We start from the raw sequence: 27,002 nt of genomic DNA, 5'->3' as shown, positions 1-27,002 counted from the left end.
TACATAGAACAATGACCAACACTGTATATATATACTCTGTGGTACACTAAGTCCCTTTCAAATACCTCATGGGAAACTTCTTAGGGCTAATGACTTAAGCATTACCTCTACCTCATAGCATTTATCTCCTTTCATGGTTGTTTGTGCCTCCCAACATTCTTAAGCAGCTCATGGAATATAAAATGTAAACTTAAACCTGGATTCTCTACCAATTCTTGTCAGTCTTTTTTCAGATACACAACAATGGCTCAAATCAAGGTACCTTCTTCTAGCTTAATCAACACACACACACACACACACACACACTCATTCATTCATTCATTCATTTTCTCTCTCTCTCTCTCTCTGTGTCTCTCTCTCTCAACCCCCACCCCCCACCCCCTTCTTTCTCTGTCTCTCCCTTTCTGAAGGGGGAAACATTGTTACTGTCAGTGAAGGATAAATTAGTACAATTCCTTTAGATGGCAATTATTCAATGTATAGCAAAATTTAAGATCCACATACTTTTTGATTTAACAACTTTACTCTTAGGAAATTATTAGGTTAATTTTCATAATTCTGTGGAATATTATATAGGCAATGATATTCATCGCCAATACTGAATTCTCCAAAGTTCTACATATAAGCTATCACAGCCTGCTACATACACATATACATTTGTTCTAATTTTTTTCATTGCCTTGACAATGAAATTAGATCTTCTGATGTCAATGGCATCACCATCCTCAGACTAAATATTTCTGTCATAAACTTCCTTCTTCATTGTTCCTTCAAACGAATTATCAAACTCTGTCAGCTTTGCTTTCACTGTATACTGTATTCAGTTATTTTCTCTAAATTATTAAGCTCTCCAGTTATATTCCTACACCATCTTTCATCTCACCTAGTTATCTGCTTTTGTCAAAGTTACGGTCTGAAATCACAAATCTCACTGTATCATTCTCCTAAAAATATGACAGATACCCATTGCCTGACAATAGAGTCTCACGTTCTGGCATTCAAAATCTTCTTCTGCATGAACTGTAGCTTCCCTTTCTTTCCCTAACCACCGGCTTCCAGGTAGCTAATGCTGTAGCCTAGTTAGTCTAGCCAAACATTCCCCCATCATAGTGGACAATTTCTTACCTACCATTCCACATACTAATAACCCTGTGTGAAATGCTCATTTCTACTGTACGAAATTCTACTCATTTTACAAAGCTCAACATAAATGCTACCTTCTCTGTAATATCGTTCCACACTAAAATTAAATATTCCTCTTCTAGACTCCCCAAATATTTTATACCTCTGTATATAGTATTGACTTCTTTCTGTCATATACTAAAGATTGTCATATGCATGCTGACCAGGATCAATTTTCTAGTTATTTTTGTATCTTCCTTATGAGCACAATGCTTTATACACAGCAGGCATTTAGTAAGTATTTGTAAGCATCAATTAATAATGGCTCACATTTTTTTATGTCTTTTCTTAGATCCATACATTTTTATAAGACTTTGAATTCTTAAAATAAATATGAACGATCATTTTAAGTTAAATGCATTTTTTCCAAGCAAAAAAGACGGAACAGTTACCTTTTCAACATCTGAGAGGGAAGTGAGTGATTGACTTTGAAGAACCTCTGGTGCAGTGAATGCTCGAAGATCCTGATTGGAAATATTTTCATCTGTAAATGACACACTACCAGATGGCAGCAGCAGCAGAGACCACGGAGAAATGATGAAGCCCAGGGCCGCAGGATCAGCGATGCTTACTGGTTTGTAACCCCACAGAATAAAAAGGAAAAAGGAAAGAGAACTGCTTAGAATTATAATCTGAGGAACTAGATTTAAGTGAATATCCAAGCCCATTCATACCTGTGGTGAGTGTGCAGTTACATACGTTAAATCAACATGCCACGAAAGATGGTTTCACACGTCTACGACTGTTAGCATTATTAACAACAATGCCTTCATTTGGCTTCATCTTTCAAAACCTAGATGGTAGATCTTAGAAACTAGTGAAACACACATACACACACACACACACACACACACGATAATGATCAGTAGTTCTTAAACTACTGGGGGGCTCATGGATTCCTTTGAGAATCTGGTGAAAACTATGATCTTTCTTTCAATAAAACTGCCTATAAAAACAAAACTCTGTATACAAAAGGGGATCGTGTATCTTTTTATAGCCCATTTATGAACTCCAAGTGAAGATCCCCTGATTTAGACTATAGTGCTCTGAAACTGATAGAAATAATTCCTTTTGATAATTCATCAGATTTGGAATTAGGAAAATTTCCAACTACGGTGAAAGTCATTTTTGTGTGTGTGTCAAAGATATATTTGTCTGAACTTGGATTTGTCTTGTTTGCATGCGCTCATTATTTCACTAGAAATTCAGGCAGCTTCTATGTTACCAAATGAGATCACTGGGGTCTCTGATTTTATTCTGTTTGCCTGTATGGGTGCTGAAGAGCTCACATTTAATTAAGAGTATTAAAAAAATTCCTTAGGATCTCAGCAGTCCTCCTTCCAAAAGTAAAGCTATATACATTACACTCAACAAAACAGACTTATTAGAGGGAACTTTATTTTGTCCCCCCATTTCAAAAAGCAGTTAATATAGGTTTTAAGGTAAATGCTAAGTGAATTGGATTATAGACTCTGGAAACTGCTATAGAAGAGTCAAAAAAGGCCTGTGACTGCCAAGGCCATTACTATTCAATCTGAATGGGTTATACTGATATCTCTCTAAGTCAAACCCTAAGAAATTAACAAAAGTCTATGGAACAGTTTATCAAACACACAGTGTTTATGTGTTTCTGAAAACTATGTTTATTAGAACCAATTCATCCATCCTTTCTGAGTTTTTAACCTCTACCTAAGACCAGAATTTGATTTCTATAATAAAAAGTAAATTGCTAATATTCATTCCTCCTTTAAAGACTAAAAAACCAACTATATGTTCTGCATTTTTATGAATCTGAAACATGTCTTTAATATAACTGTGTCTAAGAAAAAAAGTGTTTAAATGCATCTTTTAATCAGTCAGCGTATTTGATGTTGCACTGAAGCTGAGTTACAGACCAGTGGTTTTCACAATACGACCAGGCTGCTAAAAACATGGCTCACAATTCTTATGGCAAAATATGTTTCAATGGAACAGAGATCGTTGAAGGTGAAAGCAATCCCTAATTGCTTATCACTCTGAAATTACTAAGAGATTTATTCGCTTACTTACAACCAAAGTCAGCAAAACTATAATTGTACCTTTTAACTTTCGCTTTATATAACAGGCTTTTGTTTGTGTTTGTTTTTACTGCACACCTACAGTACACCACAATCTAAGCACTCTACATATGCAGACATAATCTTCCCAACATTACAGGTCATTTGCTCATAGAGTCTATAGTACTATTGGGGAGATAAAATGTATACATAAATAAATTGTATGCAAAAATAAATACAAGATAGAAAGTATAGGTATCCAACAGAGTAACAGAGAATACAAAAGGGATACAGAAGACAGAAAAGGGATTCGACTACAGAGAAGAGAATTAATTTCTTTTTTTATATGTGGCCCTTTAGATGAGTAAGATTTGACCAGGGTTTTAAAGGGGAGATTCCAAAAAAAAAAACAAACAGCCAAAGCAAGGGCATGTGGACAGGAAATTATTAAATTTGTACACGAAACAGCAGAAATTTTGGACAGAGAAATGGTGGAGGACAGTAAGAAACAGAATTACTAAGGTGGATCATATGCTAGATGAAACACACACACACACACACACACACTCCCCACAGAAAAGACACAAATTATTTTCATTGTTTTCAAGTGTGATTTTTAAATGTCTTGTAATAAAGCTAAAGCAGCTGTGACAACAAACTACGTTGCTGTCAAATTCCCCAAACACACACATGACACTTAAGTACTAGATTCTTTAGAAAACAGTCAAACCACAAAATATATTTTTAAATAATTGTAAAGTGCTATGCAAACATACAAGTGAGGAAATGTAGAATCATGGCTAGAATCAGTCTAATTCAATCTCATCATCTAACTAAAAGGAATTTAAAGCAAATGTATACAAAATCCTTCAAAGAATACTAACAAAAGAATATTTAAAAATGGAACTCCAGAAGCTTGTAATTTTATGTCCTATAATGTTTTAGTTGTGTGATGATTATCCTCAAGAATGCTATTATGAGAGTAAATCTGATGTGAACCGATTACAGTAGTCAAATAATTCTATTTTTAGACTTTACCAACATTCCACAGAAAAAGTTGCTTAAACAGAATTTCAAACAGTTAGTGGCAGTTAGAAATAAACAGAAATTTGATATGCAAAGAAACATCTTAGAGCTTCTTTCCAACTTTCCCTTAAACTAAAACCTATCTTTTTTTAAAAACCACACTTTTGTTCCCTGAGAGATCTTCCCATTTCCTTTAAATTGTCCCCTTCATTTCATTTTCTGGCCTTCCGGAAACTCATGGTATAAAAATTAGGGAAATGATCAGAACTCGGTAACAAATATGATAAAGGAACACTAATCCAAAGTATCAGGAAATCATCTAAAGACTTAGAACAACGACCCCATTTTGACCTGAAAAATCCCTTTGCCTATTTAGGCACATACAGAGAAATGGTAGTCTTCCCATTTTATTTGGGTTATTAGTGTTCTTTGCAAAAATCTATGCAGAGGCAACTGTTCCAAACTCCAAAGGATTTGATGAAGTTACAATATAACACAGAAGTCTCTCAAAAATTCAGTTCATATGTGCATAAAAATATATACATTGTTAAATAAATTATCTGATATAACAATGTACAAAAAAACAAGTGGTTGAGAATATTTCCCCTGTATTTTAACATTTTCTTGATAGTAAAGTTTTGTGATAAATTATTTAAGGCTCACTGCAAATTACAGTACATGCTACAGATTGATTCCCAATTAAAATTTTATTAATGCCTCCTAAATTTTGTTACTACTTTTACAAACTTTACTTTTTCTAATATGAAACAGAATAGCAATCCCTTTTTGACAATAAAATTGTGTAGATGGTTGGAATTAAGACAGCCATATAATGTAAACTGATAATGATAGTCTCTTCAAAGACATTTTACATCATGTAAATTTTCTTGATATAGCCAATCATTCAACAGCATTTCATAAACTCCTACAAGCCTTTGGTCCTCATGAACTTATGTTCTGGTGTAGTAGGTCCCAGACCTTGCTAATCATACAAATCTCTAAACTCTGATTTAGAGATTTGGAAAGATATTAAACTGTCAGCTTCACTTCATTCCTTTTAATATCTGACTTCATTAATTTAGCATGTAGTCTCATTTAATTAAGAGAGGCAGTATCGTACAACGGTTAGAAGTACAGACTGAACCCAGAGTTCCTGCATTCGAATTTCTAGGTTTGACATTTATAACTTATACTACAATCTTAAGTAAGTTAGCTTCTCTGTGCCTCAATTTACTGTTCTGTAAAAATAGTTCTTATACCTAAGATTGTTATGAGGATTAATGGAAAAAGCACTTAGAACACCTCCTGGCACACCATAAGTGCCATACAAAAGTGATAACTATTACTATTTAATAAAACTTTTCTCTAAAGATACCAGATGTACACAATACACCAAATAAAAGTCACTGTTTAAGTTCCTCCTCAGTCACTTACTTAGCTTTTATCCCCCAATGGAAGACAAGGAGCATACAATACATAACAAACACTATAAGTTTCACAATATTAGATCAAATTCTCAAACTACTCTATTTTAAATCTCCAGAAATTTTTTTTGGGGGGCAAGCATCTCTTACCTAGAAGTCATATTATAAAAACAGATGATTTAATGTACAAAATATCCTGAAATAGTACTAATTTTTCTTCTTTAATTCCTTCTGTAAGTGTAAGGGTAATATATCTTCTGTAAGTGTTCTATTTATTAAGTGGTATTCCTAGTGAGCATGGATTCCCAGTTAGAAAAATTGGGTTAAAATTTTCTAATCAAGCCAATTAATGAGTACTTATTGAGTAACTAACTACACATATGAAGTGGGTTTTTTAGTGTACCTAGTCATTATCTTTAGGTATGACACAAATTATCAAATGAAGACATTTATTTGTTTCATCTAAATTATAAAAAAGTCATTTTGTGACTATCAGAAATTATTTTAAACGAGAAGTGAGACCTGAAGAGCATTTATAAGAAGGAAGCTGAATAAATGACACCAAATGCAGGATGTCGTTGACTGTGCATTAGAAATACATTGCCTTACCCACCTAAAAAAATTTATCTTTATTTGGCTTTTTTATCTTACTCCCAATGTAAAGCAAGCTGCAAATGAACTTCCTACACATTTTGTTACTTCTCTGACACTTTCTATAAATCCAATGAATACCTATTGTATCTCCTGAAGCTTTGGGGTGAGTACCTTTGATCTCTTCCACCCTAAGTGGTATATGACTATATCACTAAGCATATGACCAGTACCTAGAAAAGATTCTGGGACTAATACCAATTTCTATTTCCCCAAGGGAGGTCCAAACTTTGAGAGCAAAATGATTCCACATGTATGTAGTGTCTTAGGCTGCAGACTTTTAACAGACAAATTTGCTCGAAGGTGGTTTCTTTCTTAAAATACACCAGTCATATCTTATTTGACCAACCTATTCAAGCCGTTAGAACAATGTTAATCTTGAATGGTAAAGTCTATTTAAAAACGTGATTTTATTGCTAGCTTAACCATTTTTTCTAAGCAACGTTGAAACCAAGTGCTAAGCTTCTTAAAGCAGTGGCATCTCTTTTGCCAGCTAACAACTTCATAACAGCCTCTTTAGGCCACACAGCTGCCACATTATATTTTGCCAGACAAAATAAACGATAATTGGGGTAATTAGCAATAAAATTAAATTTCATGTAAAGGCCCTTTATAAAGCAGCAGGTTTTTGTGGGTGTTTTTCCCCCAATACAGACAAAGTTTCAAGTTAAAGGAGATCTTTTTTCACCTCTGCTAGCTGCATAAAGCCAGGGGGGAAAAAAGAGCACAAAATTTAAAATGACCTCAGCAACTTCTCTTTACTTTCAAGGGTCTGGAAATCTATACAAAGCGTGAAAAACTAATAATATCAAGGGCGATTGGCATTCATTTCATTTTTGGAGAGTTGTATGAAAAGGTCAATAAAGATTAGTATATATTTTCAGTTTCCAGAGGAAGAAGGAAATATATAGTTTTCTACAAAGGAACTTGCTTTATTTTTGACAATATGATTCCACATAACCCTCATCTGCAGCTACATATGAAAAATATTTTTGTGATTACTAATGGCATTCTCTCCTATTCTTCAGATAACACTCCCCTATTCACATTGTAAAGAACTTTTTCTTCTCAAAGAATAAAAATGGGGATGAGGCTTATTTGAATGGTATACTATTTCATTGTTCAAAGAAATGTTAAGGACACATTTCTTGTATACATGTTAACCACGACTATGCACATCACCCTAAGAAAGTAAAAGTCTTGCAGCATTATTTACAATAGCCAAGATGTGGAAGCAACCTGTGTCCACTGATAGGTGATTGGATAAAGAAGATGTGGTACCTACATACCATGGAATATTATTCTGCCAGAAAAAAGAATGAAATCTTACCATTTGCGACAACATGGGTGAAACTAGAGGGTATTATGCTAAGTCAAGTAAGTCAGACTGAGAAAGATAAATCCCATATGATGTCACTTATATGTGGAATCTAAAAAAACAAAATAAATGAACAAATAGAAACAGTTACAGATACAGAGAACAAACTGATGGTTGCCAGATAGAAGGGGAATTGGAGGGCTGGGTGAAAAAGTTGAAGGGATTAAGAAGTACAAATTGGTAGTTACAAAATAGTCATGGGGATGTAAAGTACAGCATAGAGAATATAGTCAGTAATATTGTAATAACTATGTATGGTGCCAGGTGGGTACTAGACTTATTGGGGGATGACTTTGTAAATTATATAAATGTCTAACCACTATGCTGTACACCTGTAACTAACATAAAATAATACTGAAGGTCGACTGTAATTGAAAAATAAAAATTAAAAAAAAGCAAAAATCTTAACTTGTTACTAAATCATTCAAGGCATAAAGCCACCTCTTAATTTCTATATTTGAGAAAAAAGAGTGAAGTAATTGTAAAGCATTTTCTTTAAAAACCTTAGTTATATGTGAAAAACAATCTTAGAATGTTGAGTAAAAGAAAGCGGACACAAAAGAGTTCACATTGTATGATCCTATCTGTATGATGTTTAAAATCAAGCAAAACTTAATCTATGTGATACGTCATAATAATGATTGCTGTTGGTAACCCAGAATTGACTGACTACATAGGAGCATGAGGGAGGCTTCCTGTAATGTTCGAGCACCCAGTGGTTGTGATGGTGGTGGGGATGTGGGTGTATACATTCATAAACTTCATCAGGCTGTACAATTAAGAATAAAGCTCTTTACTGTATACATTATACCTCAATATTTTTTTAATCCCTATCAATACATAAATTAAAACAATAAATATAGTGAGTAAAATTACATGTATCAGCAAGTATGGAGCTAGGGAGCACGACCTGTAGCAACTTTCCCTTCTAAATGTATGATTTTAAATTTATAAAATGGTCTGTTTGTAACATCTAGAGCCAAAATAATTTCAAATGAAAACACAGTGTTTTGACTGGGTATTGGTGGGACAGGAGAGGTTTACTCTAAGTGCTTCATACACTTGTTAAACAGCCCACATTATTCATTTTAAGAATGCTAGATATTAAATTAATTTCATGTTTTATAGTTTGTTTCCAGGGAACAAATAGGGCAATTTTATCAGTTCAAACACATTTAACTTGAAGGACCAGTTAATTCTGGCCTTGTGAATGCAGGGCAAGATGTAGCGTGTCAAAGACAACTGATGCACCCTGTTAATCAACAAAATTATGATTGTAGATAATTAGGAATGTAATGTAGTCTAGTTAGGTTTTGGTCTTTTACAAGCTGCATATACTGTACAAATATTTACGCAAAAGCTTTTAATCCATAAAAACTTTCTACATTTCCTATAAAGGCTTAAAAAAACAAATCAGGAATTAAATTTGAAGTTCAGTGCTTTGTCTTCCTTCTCACACATTGAGTTACTTATTTTCCTGTGGTTCCACCTGATTGGAAGTTTTACATTTTCCCTCTTTTGGTTTGTGATTATTCTTACTCATTTTAGGAATATTTGACTATGCTAACTCTAAAGTCAATATCCCTACCATTCTCATGAACAAAATCAAACCCTTAAACTGTTCTAAATCCTATCATTTGCGTCATTCTAAATGTTATTTTATTTATAATTTTGAAGTTGACATCATTATTAATGTTTTATTCAGCTAACGTGCTTGTTTAGATTTACCACAATGTTGATTAATTCTTTTGCTTATCATTCCTTCTTGAAGCTTTCTTCCTCCTTCTGGGTTAAATTTCCTTCTCCCTGAAATATATCTCTTAGTAATTTCTTCAATGAGGGTTTCCTTGATGGTGATTGCTCTGTTTTCATATGAAAATGTTATTGTTTTGACCTTTTTCTTGCACAATCGAGCAAGACATCAAATCCTATCTGCACATTCCAGTGCATAGCCATTAACCACATGTGGCTTTTGAGAACTTGAAATGTGGCTAAATATAACTGAGGAGTTGAATTTTAAATTTATCTTAAATTTTCAAATGAATACTTAATCAGTTATTGGAAAACTTTCATATATTCTTGGAACAACTTGAGTATATAAATCTACTTTTTCATCTGTATATTTTATGAAATCTAAATATTTTTTGATTAAATTTAGAGTCTGGATCAAGATGCGCTGTTAGTGTAAAATAGATTTTGACTTAGTACAAAAGGGTGCACACCTTACTAATAGTTTTTCATATTGATTACGTATTGAAATATTTTTAACACATTAATTAAATGTTAAAATTAATTTCATCTATTTTTTTAATGTGGCTACTAGATAATTTTAAACTATATATCTGATACCCATATTTATACTAGACAGTATTGTTCTAGGTTGAGCAATATTCTTTGATGATTTTTCTTTTTCTTTTAAAAATAATTATGAAGCATTCTTGTAGTGGTTTTAAGATGAAATCTTATCAAGTTCTGATTCTGTTGTTGCTGTTAAGAAGTCTGCTATTAGCTTGGGTTTCCTTGGTAAGTAATCCATCATTTTTCTGATTGCTTTAAAATTTTTCTCTTTAGTTTTTTTCTGTACTTCTAATCCCACAAATGTAAGTGTGGATATACTTTTATTTACTCTGTGTTTCTAGAATCTGAGAATCTATGTACTTCAGCGATTGTAAAACATTACCTACCATTATATTCTCATTCACTGTTCTGTTCCCATTCTCTCTAGTTTTCCTTCTGGAACTCGCATTAGAGGTATGTTGGACTTTTCATTCAATTATCCATGAACCTGAACTCCCTTTCATTTTTAATATCCAGGTGATCTCCTCAGCGCTATTGTCCAATTTACTAATTTTTTCTTTAAAAAGAAAAGAGAATCTGTGTAATCTGTTAAGATCTCCATTGAGGTTGTAAACTTCGTCACTATATACTTTGTTTCTAGAAGTTTTATTTCATTTTTTCCCCCATTCTGCCTGTATTAATTTGCTAGGGCTGCCATTACAAATACCACAGACTGGGTGGTTTCAACAACACAAATTTATTTTCGCAAATTTTGGAATCTAGAAATCCAAGATCAAGGTGCGAGGAAGGGTTGGTTTTTCCTAAGGCTCCTCTTTTTGGCTTGTAAGTGGCCGTTTTCTTTCTCCCTGTGTCTTCACATGGACTTCCCTCTCTGTATATCTCTTCTAATTTCCTCTTTTTATCCTTTAAGGACACAGGTCACAATGGATTAGGGCCTACCCTAATAACCTAATTTTAACTTAATTACTTCTTTAAAGACCTTTTCTCCAAATAGTCATATTCTGAGGTACTGGGAGTTAGGATTTCAACATAGGAATTTTAGGAGACACAATTTAGCCTATAACACTGCCTATTTAAAAAATCTTCAGTGTCTTGAATTTTTCTTATTTTCTTCATCTATATCAAGTCATTTTAATATACTAAATTCAATATACTAATTTAAACATACTAAGATGATTCTACTATTAGAATTAGGTGATATTTTTTAAAGGTGGAGAATCTACGGTTATTTGATTAAAAATAGGAAACAGAATCTCTTGCTCAAGAAAGTCAGGTTAAGCATTTGATTGGAAAACAGTTTCTTTTAATAACAGTTTCAAATCAATAAGGGAAAAGGTCAAGCTCTAAATTTAAAAACTAAACAATTTTGGAAAATATGCGATCGATTTTTAAAAGTAGCTTTACTAAGACAAAACTGATATACAACTACTGCACACACTGAAAGAGTACAATCTGATGTTCTGACATTGTGTAACTACGTATTACCACAATCAAGGCAATAAACATATCCACCACGTTTTCTCAGACACTTTTGTAATCCTGCATCCTAGCTCTCGTTTACCTCTCATCCCCAAGCAATCACTGATCTGCTTCATCAATACAGTTTAGTTTGCATTTTTTAGAATTTTAGATTAGAATCATCCAATAGGTATTGTGTCCATCTTATTTCCTTCATTGTACAATTCATTATTTTGAAATTAATTCATGGTGCTGCATTTATCAATAGTTCAGTCCTTATTATTGCTGTGTAGTGTTTCATTATATGGATGTACCACAGTTTGTTTACGCATTCAATGTGTTAATAAACATTTGGTTTGTTTACAGCTTTTGGTTACTGCAAATAAAGCTCCTATGAACATTCATGTACAAACCTGTGTATGGACATATATTTTCATTTCTTTTGGAGAGGTACCTAGGAGTGCATATGGTAGGTATATATTTAACTTTTTAAGAAACTGTTAAACAGTTTCCAAAATGTTAAATCGTATCGTTTTACATTCTCACTAGCAATGTACGAGTATAAGAGTTGCCCTAAGTCCTTGCTAACTCTTGGTACGGTCAGTTTTTTAAATTTTACACATTCTAATTGATGTATACTAGTATATCTGTAGTTTCATTTCCATTTTCTTGATGATTAATGATGTGAGGATTTTGTATTTCCCTGATGACTAATAATTTTGTTAGTATTTGAAATCTGAAACTGTGTATCTTCTTTGGTGAAATATGTGTTCAAATCTTTTGCCCAATTTTGGGGTATCGTCTGTTTCTTACTACTGAGTTTTGAGAGTTCTTTATATATTCCAGATACAAGTCCTTCATCTGTTATATGAGTTTCTAAGTATTTTCTCCCACCCTTTGACTCCACTTTTCATTCACAACGTGTTTAGAAGAGTTTAATTCTGATAAAGTTCAGTTTATAATTTTTATTCTTTTATAAATCAAGCATTTGGTAATCATATCTAAGAACTCTTTCCCTAACCTAGGGTCACAATTATGGTCTCCTATGATTTCTTCTAGAACGTTTATAATTTTAAGTTTTATATTTAGATCTATGACCTATTTTGATTTAGTTTTCATACGTGGCATGAGGTACGAGTCAAAGATGATTTTTTTTTGTATGCAGATATCCAATCGTTACATCACCATTCAGTTCTACAGACTTTTTTATAGATTCCACCAAATTTTCTATATAGACATTCATGTCATTTTTCAATAAATACAGTTTCACTGCTTTCTTTCTAATCTGGATTCCTTAATTTCTTTTTCTTGCCTTACTACACTAGTCAGACATTTAGTACTATGTTGAATATAAGTAATGAGAGCAGACATCCTTATTCTGATCTTAGGGGGAATGAGTCAATGTTTCACTATTAAGTATGAGTTAGCTATAAGTTTTTTGTATGTGCCTTTTATTAGGTTGATATAGTTCCTTTTTATTGGCAGGTTTTCTTTTTTTAAGTCAGGAAAGGATGTTGGATTTTATCAAATGTTCTTTCTGTATCTACTGAGATGATTATACAGTTCTGCTTCTATTTAGTTTATAAATATGGTGAATTATACTGATTGATTTGTGAAAGTTAAACTAATATTGTACTCCTAGGACCTATATATTATCACTTTATATATTGTTGGATTCAATTTTTTAAAAATTTGTTAAGAATTGTTCATCAATGTTCATAAAGTATATGGGTCTATAGCTCTTCAATGTCTTTGTTTGGTTTTGGTATTATAGTAATGTTGGCCTCACAGAATTAATTAGGAAGTATTTCCTCCTTTTTAATCTTCTTCAAGCATTTAATAGAGAATTGCTGTTATTTCTTCTTTAAATTAAAAAAATTCCATAGTGAAGCAATATGGGCCTGGAATTTTCTTCATGGGACATTTTAAACTATATATTCAATCATCTTAACATATGTAGGACAATTCAGGTTGTTTACTTTTTCTTGAGTGAGCTTTTAGTAGTTTGTGTCTTTCAGGTATCCATTTCATGTAAGTTAAAGTTTTCCAACAACTTTATTGATAATTTTTCCTTATTATTCGTTTAACATCTGTAGAACATGAAGTGATGTAACTTTTACCATCGGATATTTTTCTAAACATCAAGTTGCTATGTTCATAGAAGAGCTATCAATTTTAAAATTTCATTGCCATGTATACATAGTGATTTTAAAGCTCTAAATAGGCACTGCTCATAAATACTTACTTTAAAATAGTTATGTTATTTCTGTTCTGCCAATATTAATTCTTACAAGTCATTTAAACTGGACCTTATCTGTAAAAATGATTACTTAGGTGAAATGGAATAAGATCATTCCAGCTCAAAGAGTTTAATTCCATAAATAAAAATATATATATATGTGTTGTTTTAACTTTACATATTTTTTACATGTTTTTTCCCCTTCCCATAGCAAGGATATCTCCCTGAAAGTATTTATTCAATGAAAGCAATTCTGTAAAACAAAAACAGGAAGCACTTAATTCTGCTGGTATTTCACTTAATTCTGCTAATAAAGTAATAGATCATGTATTCTCTAGTAAGACTGCTTTTTAAACACGTGCCTACAAATTCGAATTTTTACATACCTTTTAATGAGTGAAAAGCAGAGAAGTTTATCTGACATTTGCCCCAGCTTTCTGTAGTAATTTGTGGTTTTCACTCATGCATATAACAAGCAAACCTTTATAATGAAATATAGCCAAAGGATTCCATATGCCCTGCTCTCTGCAACTGTATCCAAATTAGTTTTCCAAAAACAATAAGACACGTGACATGGTCTTCTGAATTTTCCCAGGACACTTACTGGTAACTCTTTGAATTTTTTTATTTAGGCAATGAATTTTGCTTGTTTCTTTAGCAGTTCTCTTTATCAAAATTCTTTATTCTATTTTCTTTGTGTTTAATTTACTAATTTCATTATTATTTTATTTATTAAACAGGGAACCAGAAATGACTACACATAAAGGGATTTATATGGGATTTATATCCTTGCCTAAACACAGAAGATTGGGTCTTTTCTCTCATTAGTTCTGAAGAGGCAATTTTCAAAACAACCACTCTAGTATCTTAAAATCCCAAAGATTCCAAAGATCTATTTTCTGCAAGGAGCAACAGTTCTATAACTTTAAAAAAAAAAAAAAATCACTCTTTTGGGCAACTATTATAACTGTAAACTATTTTTTCCAAAGCAGCAATAATTTCAGTTCTAAAGATTATCTAGAATGTATATGACAATGGCATTGTTTTTTATTATCTAGGACCACTGAGCCCATGCATGAGTTCATCCATGATGTAAAAAGATAAAATCTTAAATGAGTGTTTTTCTCTGACATAAGCTATGCTGTCTAATCAGTTAATAAGATGGACTGAGAAACATATAATTAAGAAGGGAGGATCCCTAATGAAATTTCTCCAGAATTTTTATTTCAATGGCCACATTTAATTTTCAAATTAATAAATAGCATCTCCTCAGCTGGCCAAAAAAGTAAAATCCAGCTATCTACTATTTGTAAGAAACACCTACGTTAAAACACATAATTTGAAAATGAAGGAGGAAAGATATTCTAGGTAAATGGCAAGGAAAAAGAAGCAGAGATGGCAATGTTGAAAGCAGACTAGATAGAATGCTTAAGTTATACCCTAGAAACAGAACATACATTCTTTCCAAATGCCCACAAAAACAGACCATGTACAAGGCCACAAGCAAATCTCAAAAAAACTCTAAAAAGTAATCACACAGACTATACATTTTAATAATCACAAAACAATAAAACTAAGAAACTTATAACAAAGAAAACCAATCAGTATCACCATAATAATCTAAATGTTTGGAATTATGTATTTAAAACAGTTTTAAATTTTTTGTCTTCTGAGGAGAAACTCATTTGAATATGATGTTTTTCAACAAAGTCATGCTTAGGTACCATTATTCTATGAATAACAACTACAACAATTTACTTAAAAAAGGGTGAAAGACTTAGATTACTAGGAGGCTCAAAACGATGAAGAAATAGATTAATTTTCTTTACTAGAGTTCAATAACTCTCTGGTAGAAATGCTTATTTCCAGCCTTTTATTCATAGGAACATCAACTTTCACTTAAAAACTAAAAAAGACACAGGAGCAACATACAAGTTCAAAAAGACAGGAGGAAAAGCCATCCATAAGAACTAAAACAAAGGTTTGTATAACAGACACAGGAAGATAAAACCAAGAGAGGAAGACACATTTTAGAAAACCAAACTTCTTGGAGACCACTGTATTTTTCCTACTTTTCCCCCCTAACAATCCTGCCTTATTCATAAGGGTAGAGAACCAAGACCAACACCATTCATCCACAAAACAAGCAAATATAGGTATCCCGTTTTTCAAAAGTCTGCTTTACTCCACGTGGCTTTTTAAAAATATCTACATTAATGTTTGTTTTCTGCTAACTAAAATCCAAAGAGGATTTTCGCTTTCACAAAAAAAGGCCAAAAGCAAAAATAGTATTTAGTGTTTGTTTTGCAGGGAGCCATTATAGAGGCAGTGCACCACAGGCAAAGAAAGTGGCACCGCCAAGCTCCTTTCCTGGAAGCACACTCAGCATCTCAGCATCAAGCTGCCATAGCTTGGAACTGTGTCTGTGAGGATCTGTGCTTTATCTCCATTTATTTTGTGTATCCATTACAAAAATGTACCCTAAGGTATCAGCAAAGCCTGAGAGAGTTTATAAAAGTGTTACTTACGTTTAGCATAAAACTAGATGTACTTAAACGTATCTGGTGTGATTTGGTAGGTTATTTAGGGGGGGGTCTGGGAACACTCAAAAATTTTTCCATATAAATGAACGGCAATTGCTTCTTCGATTTACGCCATTTCGGCTTAATGAAAGGTTTTATAGGAATGCTCGACTTTCGGATAGCAGGGAACCGGTAATTTTTTAAAATTTCAGTTTGTTACAAGAGTAAGGAGAAAAACCTGTGGCAAAAGGACATTGCACTATCAAATACAAGAAATGGAAAACCATAGACTTCGGATAAACTAAATCAAATAAATAGCATTTCCAATTGGCAAGCATAATAGTTGGTAATCTCTAGACTGCCAAGGAACCCAAATTCAATTTCTCTGTATCACTGAGATTACTCTGATGCTACTCAGCCAGGGCCCAGACTTTGAGAACTGCTACTATCCTCAGAACCTCATCTATTTCTGTTACGTTTATTGTACCTGATGTAGTCATTCAAGTCATTTATAAAGATTTACTCTTCCCTTAGATGAAGTCTGGTTTCTTTACCTACTGTTCTAAATAGGTGTTGATCATGTGGAATGATTGGCAAACATCATCTTCAGGTGGAGTTTTTCAGCGTGGTATCACGTTATTGGACAACCAAAGGGTGACTCTCACTTTTCCAGCTCCAAAATGCCACACAACCATTTGGGGCAATGACTACCTCCACAGAGAGGCAGCAAACCCGTTATTCAGTATACATTACCCCAATTTAGAAGTACAGGGATGCACATATTATTCTCTCTGCCTGGAAGGCCTTTTCCTCCCTCTTAGCTGGTTAACTTCTCCTCGTTCAGGTCTTAGCTTGTGGGTGACTTAGGCAGGGAGGCCTTCCGTTTTGTCCTTCCCGATGACCACGTCAAATCTTCTTCTCATGGGCTCTCATAGAGTCACTGAATCCCCTCCTTTGTAGCCCTTGTCATGGTTGAAGGTTTTACAATTGTTTATGTAAATATTTTGTTAATATCTATTTTCTACACTGGACTGTGAGTTCCCGACAGACGGGGAATGTTTTTGGTTTTCATCATCATTATATTTTCAGTCCCTAGCACAGTATCAGTATTAGGGCATATAGAAGATGCTCAAATAAAGGTAGACAAAATCTGAGCTATTTTAGCCCTAAGAGAGGTAAGAAAAGCATTCCTCTATACTCTGCTCCTTTATCTATTTTCAGCTGCCCAACACTCAAATTAAGAAAAGGCTTACCTTTCCTGAATAATTCTTGGAGACTTTCAGCACTTTGATTTAATACAGCCCATATTTCTTCCTCCTGCAGTGGTCCACCCCGAACCTCCAGGGCCTCAGCTAGTGACACGTGCATATTACCTAGGAAACAAAGATAACAGATGGTCTGCACATCCACAACTTTACTGCACTTGCAGTAGTGAAAGTTCTACATCAGAGATAAGGGACTATGAGGTCCCGGTCTACCTAATTTCTCAATATGGTCTCCAATCTAAATACTTAAACTCGTAGAGGGTGAAAGAATTGGAGGGAAAAACCCTGAAAACAACCACTTGCCCTAGCACAATAGGGTCAACCACAGAGACAGAACTGCATAATAGTGGTGCGACTACTTCATGTGAGGAGACAGAGACCGCAGGGTCCTGGGAGGCCAGAGTGCAGATGATGAAGCCAAAACAGCCAGACTATACTGAAGGTCTTCAGATTACAGTTCCGGGTTTCATCCTGTCCATCCAAGTAAACAGAGGAGGAGGACTACAGAGGAGACCCTATAGCCATAGTGGGGGTATAGTTGGGAATAAGATGGAATACATCTCTTCTATTCATGGATTGATTTGTATATAATATATACATTATATTATATATATATATTGTATATATAATATATATATATATACTTTAACTATAAATTGTGCACTGAATGTACTTAACTATTTCTAGACCCAGCTTTGCTGCTAAAGGGGTTCACAACAGGCCTCTCCAAGATGTGCCACTTTGGCATGGTAATTGTTTTGAGCTGATGGCAACTGAGACCCTGAGAGCTCTTGAGAAACTTGTACTTCTCCCTTGAAGAATTTAAATTTGGGGCCTTGTCCATAACAAGAGTTATTACAAAAGATAACTTTTTTGGAACTATCTAGAGAGCAGGACAAACATCAAATTACTGAACATCTGCTCTTCTTACTGTCCTTCAAATGACCTTCCCCCCCACCCACCCCGAAGCCTCAAGGAGCCTTACCTCATCCTTAGCTCAGAATGCCATATGTACCTCAGTTTCCCTTTCTGTCTCTGAACCTCTCATGTATGTGGGGTTCTCATATGTACGTATGTAATCAAATTTGATTATTTTCTCTTTTTCATCTGTCTCATGTAGATTTAACTATTAGACCAACCGAAAGAACCTTGACGAGTAAAGTTTCTTCCTCCACTCCACTGCCAGTTTACCATTTGCCCCTGGGAAAGTCCTTTCACTTCTAAACCTCAGTTTCCCATTTGTGACATAGGAATAATAATAGTAATAATAACGCCACTATTAACATGACAAGGAGAGGTTATGCCTATAAACATGCTTTGTAATCTAAGACTCTACAGAAGTTGAATTAATAATAATTTAAAAAGGTGCCTTTGTGGTTACATTTTTGTAGGGTCGATTTTTATAATGCCATTCAATTAAGTAGATGATATACTGATAACATTTAAGGTTTTCTATGGGGCTCGATAAGCCTATTTTCATTTTGGAAGGGAGAAATGCAGCTAGTCGAAACCTCCTATATAGATTTTTCTGAATTGATGTCTTGAAAAGAAAATTGCTCTTTACAGTGATTACTATGATGTCTACCCAGACCAAACCAATTTAAGCACAATGTATAATGTATACCTAATGGTAGGTAGAAGCAGATGGGTTTGGAAAAGAAGCTAGGGGGAGTGGAAATGTTAAATACTTTCTGTAGTTATACCTTTCATTAAATTTTGAAATTAACCTATAAAAATACCTGTTTGTCAACTAACAAGAAAAGTCTGCCTGATCACTGCACTGTACACCTGAAGCTGAACAATAATGAATGCCAACTATAGTATTATATATATATATATATATGTATATATAGGTATGTATATATTTACAAGAGGCAGAGTACAGCATTGCGAGTGGAGATAGTGGAAATGGGATGGCTCGGTGCGATGTCAGAGAGAGAGTGGATGGGGGGCGGGGGGTCCACAGTGTGAGGGATATAAATGATAAATGTCTAAGTAAAAAAAAACCTCATAGACACAGACAATAGTTTAGTGGTTACCAGAGGGTAAGGGGGGTGGGGGGTGGGAGATGAGGGTAAGGGGGATCAAATATATGGTGATGGAAGGAGAACTGACTCTGGATGGTGAACACACAATGTAATCTATAGATGATGTGATACAGAATTGTACACCTGAAATCTATGTAATTTTACTAACAATTGTCACCCCAATAAATTAAAAAAAAAAGTCAATACTTTGTTTTAATTAACATTTATGGTAATTTAACTCAGACTGAAAAAAGCAACTCCAGCTTCAAATTAGGTCACCCTTGTCCCGTTACTTTCTTTTTCAAATGTTTACTATAGCATTTTATGCTTAGAGTTTGCCTTGAGGGGTGTCTATTTAAATGCACAAGGTAGTAGTTAAAAGGGAAGCTATAAGGTATTACTTTAAAAAAACGACGAGTTTATTTGGTTTGTATAAAAAGTGTGATTATTTATTCAGATCCCTCTCCCCCACTAAAATTCTCTAGGTTTTTCATGTACTTTACTATATGATAAAAAAGAAAAAAATTAAATTTATTAAAGGGAAAAAATAGAAGCTTCATTCCTTTCTAAGTGACATCTGAGTTATCTTCCAAATACAACACTATATTACTGTATTTTGTCCTGTATAATGCTCACTTTTTGCCCAAATTTGTGAGCGAAAAATAAGAATGCACTTCTTACATGGGTAATACTAATCCTGAATCTATATAAATGTTTTTAATTCTTTTATTTATGCTTATGAGTTAAAAGTGTAACTCTAGAAATCAATAACGATATCCGTATGCAAAATAATACCCTGGAATAGGATAATCGGTTTTGTCGAACTTACAACAGACTTGCAATGACGAAGAGTTCTTGGCCTTCTATGATGCGTACATATCCTAAATTTGTTACTGGTACATAAAATTTCTTGTACTTTGTATCTGTTCTTGTGTTTTGTAATTATTTGTTACATAAAATTTCTTGTACCATAATATGTTAAAAAAATAAATGCTAAAATTCCTTTATAGTACAAAAAAACAAGTACCTAATGTAAACAAATAAACATTTGAATTAAAAAATTAAAACGAAAGAGTTTTTTCCCCTGAAAGTTTGGGCCCAAAACGTGGGTATGCATTATACACAGGAGCACATCATACACGGAAAAATATGGTAAATTGGAAGCTTTAGTAGGGGCACCAAGATACTATTAGCAATGAGATACCAACATGACTTGTGAGAAACACTATCCTGTTACAAATTTCCGAAGTAATATGTTACAAATTTCAGTTTAGCTTTAAAGCCAACACACAGGGTATAAAGAGTAGAGAGAAAATTACATAAGGAGAATTTTGTTAAAGAGAATTGTGCTGATTTTCTTGCTTCCCCAAAACAGGAGGGGTGTGGGAAGTGTCATTGTTTTACCTCAAGCCAGTGACAGAGGCTTCAGTGAGACCCCATGGAGTGCTCGGTGTGTGTTCTCTGGAGTTAGTAGGGACCGACTGTTGCCTGATACTTTAGGGATCTAAGGCTTTGTCTATCACTCTGAGCAGCGAGCAGTGGGGAGGACAGAGCACACAGAGAGTCAGCGGGAGACAGCATGCTGGACTGGGAGCTAGTTACTCTTCCAGTAAGGAGCGTGGTAGGGATGCAGAGGGGACCAGAAGCAGGGCAACGCAGAGGGTCAGCCTGGAGCTAATGAAACCCTATCCGAAAGATAAAAAGCTTCCCCCAATTTAAATTGTGGTAATGGTTGTACAACTCTGTGCTTATACTAAAAACCACTGAAGGCATATTTTTAAAGGGTGAATTTTATGATATGTGAATTATATTTCAATAAAGCTGTTAAAAAATAAAAAGTCTACCGGGAATACCACTTAGAGGTTCCCAGAGTACCACCAGAAGGAGAATGGGCGGAAGGGTGGGGGGAAAAGAGGAGGAAGAAGAATTAGGTATTGGCTATAAGAAAAAACCTGTGTTTTGAAATGTCACAGGTGCTTTGTGCTCCGGTGAAGGACTCTGAAGAACCCACAAAAGTACACACAAGAGAAAGGGTCACCCTTATGCACATAATCAAGTTCAAAAAGAGTGAAGCAATTTTACATCAGGAATTAGGCAAAGATTGCTTGCCTCTTTACCTTTCTTCCTGCAGTTGAAATCCTGATGGGGTCAGATATAGCCCACTTACGAAACAGATATAGCCCAATGACGAAATGAGGAACAAAAAGAAAGCCAACCCCGAAGCCTATAACTAATCCTAGCTAGGGGAGGAGAAAGTTTTAGCTTTCAATGGTGATTGAATTGTTGATTAATATACTGACTAGTCACTTTTAATTATGGAATTTACATTGCGTTTTCCAGTTAAGTGACCATAGTTATTATCATCATCAAAGGAGGAGAGAATTATGGACCTGAGTTGTTACCTAGAAGTGTAACATTGAAATGCTTCTCTCTCTGACTCTATCTAATACCAACCAGCATTTCTCCCATCGCCTTCAAGCTAATAGATCCTGCTACAGATATGCTAATTAACAGGAGGAATTCGGCTTAAGGCTTGTGTATTTGCAAAAAAAAAAAAAAAAAAAAAAGGCCCCTGTCAGAACACGACTCCAGAAGGTGGGGAAAGATGTACAAAATCTCTTATCAGAGATTTATAGGAGCCTCAGGCTGAGATCACCAGAGGTCAGGGGACCGGTTGGGAACAAAGAGATTTAGAGATTTCGTGCTCTTCTTGGATCCCTGTCAGCGTCTAGCTGTCTACAGTTCTCACCCACCTCTCACCCCGCCCTCCTCCCTTCCCTTGACATAAAAGATGCCTGAATTTGGGGTGCCTTAAAGATGGATTTGTGGAAGTGGTAAGGACCCCCCATCTTTTCAAGCCTTCTCGATCAATAAGCCTTTATTTCAAACTCTGATGTTCTGAATATTGGACTTTGAAGCTTCAGGCACACAAACCTTGAACCGGTAACAGACAAGGGGAACACTTCCCCTTCATGAAAGAGAGACAGAAAGAGAGAAAAAGAGAGAGCGAGCAAAATAAGTTGCTTTTGATTATACCTTATGTGTTATATTGTAAAGCAAATGTATTTGTATTATACACACAGAGTTTTAAATCTTAAGATACCGGTTTTTACTTATTTTTAAAGAAATTGGTTTTTAAAATATAATTTTTCCTATGAAAAAGTAAAAGTAGCTTTCAATACAACAGTTTTTTCATGGCTTGATTTTTCTATCTACAACGTTTACAAATCACACCTCTGTGGCTTAATTCAAGCAGGTCTGAATTACATTTCATTAATTCTGTGAATTTTTACTAAATTTTTTTTTTTTTTTTGGTCTATTCAGTGAAGTATCTGTATGCATCTCTGGTTGGAACTTGTTAGAACTCTGAAACACAGATGGAACATTTGTTTTGGTAAAACAATGCCATCTAGGTAACAGAATAGATTTGTTATTTTTAATTTATAGCTTTGCTAAAATTGACGTTTAAGATTTAAAAAAATTGCCTCACCTTTGTAATCACCTAATCTCAAGATGTAATGTAATGTTAAAGTAACTTTCTAAAAATCAGACAAACAACAACAAAACTATAGTTTATAAATTGTCTGTCATCACTATGTTTGGCAAATGCCTATCATCATCTGTTATTTTTATTCACCTTTACTGGCCATAGCTCTCCTGATCATTAGCTCAGAAAAAAAAAGTAGACAAGGGAATGAAGAAATGCAGACGTGAAAGAAGGATGCAAGAAAAAGAAAGGAAGTAGAGGAGAAAAAGCTTGATGTCAAACAACAGATGAACAGATGAGGGAAAGAAATTCTTAAGTTTATTAGTTTGTTTCCTTTAGACACACTACTAGATAACTTGGGGTGCAGATACATGACTGGCATGACCTTACCATCAAAATGATCCTGATTTACAATAAACATAATCATGGTATTCACTTTTGTTTCCTTGAAAGTTGTGGGCTACATAATAACTAGACAGTTTTTGGAAAGACTTCCAAATAAGAAAAAAACAATTATATTACATAACCCGAGCCATTATTATGTCTTCGGTTGACACAGGTATTATTGTCATGACCTTAAAACTGTGCCCACAGTTAGACAAAACCACAAAAGGATTCTAACAGATGTCATTTTAATCCTGAAGGATTTGTGGCACTCACAGATAGGAAGCACACAAGTGATTTGTACAGAATGAAACAGTAAACAGATTAACTGAATCCAATCAAATGATATAACAACCTAGCTAGGAGTGGACTAATGAATTAGCAATGTTTAAACTGATTCAAAGGAAATTAGGCCATAAGAGTACCCTGTTTCAAGAACAAAGCGACTATAAAATAGAACTCTTCTGTGCCACTAGTTTGGGGCAAAGATCCACACTCAGCATCCTGTCTCAGGATTTCTTTCCTCAGTAAGAAACCACAGTGAGTTGAGAAGGCAACCCGCAAAATTGTAAGCATTTTTTATCCAGTAAGATTCACAATGAAGTTTATAAAAGTTTAACAGAAGCAAACCCATATAAAGTTTTTTAATTAAAGAATCTACATATATTTGGTATTTTAGCTGTTTATAATGTTTAAGAAAATAAGTTCAGTTAGAGTAACAGCTCAGCCTTGTGATTCCAATTTAAATAATGTTAATTAAGGAAATGGGTTGAGATATTTTACAATGTGTAAAATGTCACTGGAGTACATAAGACACTTAAGCCATAATATACTTATTCATTTTCATTCATTAGAAGATTTATTTAAGTACTTGGAAAGATTTTTGTCAGACTACTAAATACTTTTAAAATAGGCTTTAAATTATATAAATGCAGTTTTACAATATTTAAGGGAGTTTAATTAACAAATTTTGAAAATGGGATTATACTCAATCAAAAGGCCCCTTGAAAGTGACTTAAATTTTCTACATCTACAGAAAAAATACAACAATGAAATGTACTGTTAACCGCTTAAGAACTAGGTTTAGAATTTTTCATTAAATAAAAGTATTCATTTTAAAATAATTTTCAATTAAGGCTTTCTATGTATGAGAACACCTTGGAGGCCTTTTGTTTGCTTGTTTGTTTTTAAGTTAGGAGATAATCATTGTCATCCTGGAATAGACAGTTTTCTTAGATATGACACCAAATGTGATCAATTTACAAGAAAAATAAGGTAAACTGGGCTTCATCAAAATTAAAATCTCTAAAAAAGAAAAATTAAAATCTCTGCTCTTTGAAAAGTACTGTCAACAGAATGAAAAGACAAGCCACAAATTAAAAGAAAATATTTTCAGATAACATAACTGATAAAGGACTTGTATCAAGAATACATAACTCCCAAAACTCAATAATAGGAAAATAAACATTTTTTTTTTAAAGGACAAAATATTTGAATACACACTTCATCAAAGAAGACATATAAAGGGTAAACTGAGCACATGAAAAGATGCTCAACATCATTAGTCATTAGAGAAATGAAAATGAAAGTAATGAGACACTGCTACATAGCAATCAGAATGGCTACAATGAAAAAAGACTGACCATGCTAAGTGTTGACAAGGACATGGAGGGACCAGAACTCTCACGGAGTGCTAGTGATCATGTGAAATGGTACTCTTTGGGAAGCTGTTAAAAGAGTTTCTCAAAAAGTTAAATATAAGCCTGTAATATGATCTAGCCATTCCACTCCAAGTTATTTTCCCAATAGAAATTAAAGCACATACCCATACAAAACCTCACACACAAATTTCATAGCAGCTTTATTTGTAACAAACACTGGAAACAAGCAAAATCTATAAACAAGAGAAGGGATAAACAGATTTTAATATATTCCTACAACGGAATACTAAGTAATAAAAAGGAGTAAATAATCACTGATACATGCAAAAATATGGGTCTCAAAATAATTATGCTGAATAAAGGAAGCTAGATAAGAGTACATGCTTTATGATTGCACTTGTGCCAAATTTTAGAAAATGAAAACTGATGTGTTGTTACAGAAAGCAGATCAGTTGCCTGAGGATGGCAGTGCCCTAGAGAGAGGCATATCAGAGTGATGACAAAGGGGCATGAGAAAACGGGAATAATGGATATGTTCGTTATCATGATTGTGATAATGGTTTCACAGTGCATACATACGAGGTCTGACAATTAAGTTCACGAACGTGTTGCAACGATGTTGCTAATCTTTTTTGATATCACAGGGATTATTCATTATGAATTAGTACCAACTGGACAAGCAGTTAACCAAGTTTGCTATTTGGATGTGCTGAAAAGGCTGCATGAAAAAGTTAGACAAAAAAGACCTGAACTTTTCACCAACAATTCACGGCTCTTGCATCACAACGCACCAGCTCACAGGGCACTGCCTGTGAGGGAGGAGCTTTTAGCCAGTAAACAACTGTTTTGGAACACCCACCTTACTCACCTGATTTGGCCCCCAGTGACTTCTTTCTTTACCCGAAGATAAAGAAAATACTGAAAGGAAGACATTTTGATGACATTCAGAACATCAAGGAGTAGTATGATGATAGCTCTGAGGGCCATTCTAGAAAAAGAGTCCCAAAATTGCTTTGAAGGGTGGACTAGGTACAGGCGTAGGTGCATAGCTTCCCAAGGAGAGTACTTTGAAGGTGACTTTAGTAATAGTCAGCAATGAGGAATGTAGCACTTTTTCTAGGATGAGTTCACGAACTTAATTGTCCAACCTGGTATGTTAAAACTTAATAAATTGTATAGTTTAGATAGTATAGTTTATTTTATGTCAACTATGCCTTAATAAAGCTATTAAAAAGAGAAAATAAAAACTAAAACTGAAAGGGGGTCAAATATATGGTGACGGAAGGAGAACCGACTTGGGGTGGTAAACACACAATGTTATATGTATATAGATGATGAATTACAGAATTATACATTTGAAACCTATGTAATTTTACTAACCATTGTCACCCTAATACATTTTAATGAAACAAACAAACAAAGAAAACACCAAAAAAAACCCCAGAAAAACTAAAAGTAAACAAAGCCAGGACAGTATTTCTTTCCTTTGTCCCATGAAACTGTCTGGATTTTTTTTTTTTTAAGATTTTATTGGGGAAGGGGAACAGGACTTTATTGTGTGTACTTCCAGGACTTTTTTTTTTTTCCCCCAAGTCAAGTTGTCCTTTCAATCTTAGTTGTGGAGGGCGCAGCTCAGCTCCAGGTCCAGTTGCAGTTGCAAGCTGCAGGGGGCGAAGCCCACCATCCCTTTTGCAGGATTTGAGGAATTGAACTGACAACCTTGTGGTTGAGAGCCCACTGGCCCATGTGGGAATCAAACCAGCAGCCTTCGGAGTTAGGAGCATGGAGCTCTAACCGCCTGAGCCACCGGGCCGCCACCCCCCCTCCCCCCGCCTTTCTTTTTTTTTTTTTAATTTTCAGAAGAAACCAAGCCACACCTCTAGGTAACACGTTTTTGTTTTTGAATTTGTTTTCTAAAAGTTAACTTTTCTCATTGAAAACAAAAAGCTATAAAACTAAAGAAA

At 34.2% G+C, this 27,002-nt stretch overlaps 1 protein-coding gene across 9 annotated transcripts in view; it reads right to left on the bottom strand.

Annotated features, from left to right (window-relative positions):
• PTPN13 (protein tyrosine phosphatase non-receptor type 13) overlaps positions 1 to 27,002 on the bottom strand; it is a 177,248-nt gene that overhangs the window by 115,653 nt on the left and 34,593 nt on the right. For all 9 annotated transcript variants that reach the window (XM_033106401.1, XM_033106394.1, XM_033106393.1 and 6 more), the window contains exons 2-3: positions 17,468 to 17,587; positions 1,575 to 1,753 (exon numbers count right to left, since the gene is read on the bottom strand). In XM_033106401.1, coding sequence (XP_032962292.1) covers positions 1,575 to 1,753; positions 17,468 to 17,582 — 294 coding nt within the window. In that variant the 5' untranslated portion in view covers positions 17,583 to 17,587. The remainder of the gene's footprint in view (positions 1 to 1,574; positions 1,754 to 17,467; positions 17,588 to 27,002) is intronic.

The sequence above is a fragment of the Rhinolophus ferrumequinum genome, chromosome 5 (assembly GCF_004115265.2).
Source record: "Rhinolophus ferrumequinum isolate MPI-CBG mRhiFer1 chromosome 5, mRhiFer1_v1.p, whole genome shotgun sequence".
Taxonomy (NCBI): domain Eukaryota; kingdom Metazoa; phylum Chordata; class Mammalia; order Chiroptera; family Rhinolophidae; genus Rhinolophus; species Rhinolophus ferrumequinum.
The sequence above is the reverse complement of the archived record's forward strand: the minus strand, read 5'-3'. Positions and strand labels throughout refer to the sequence as shown.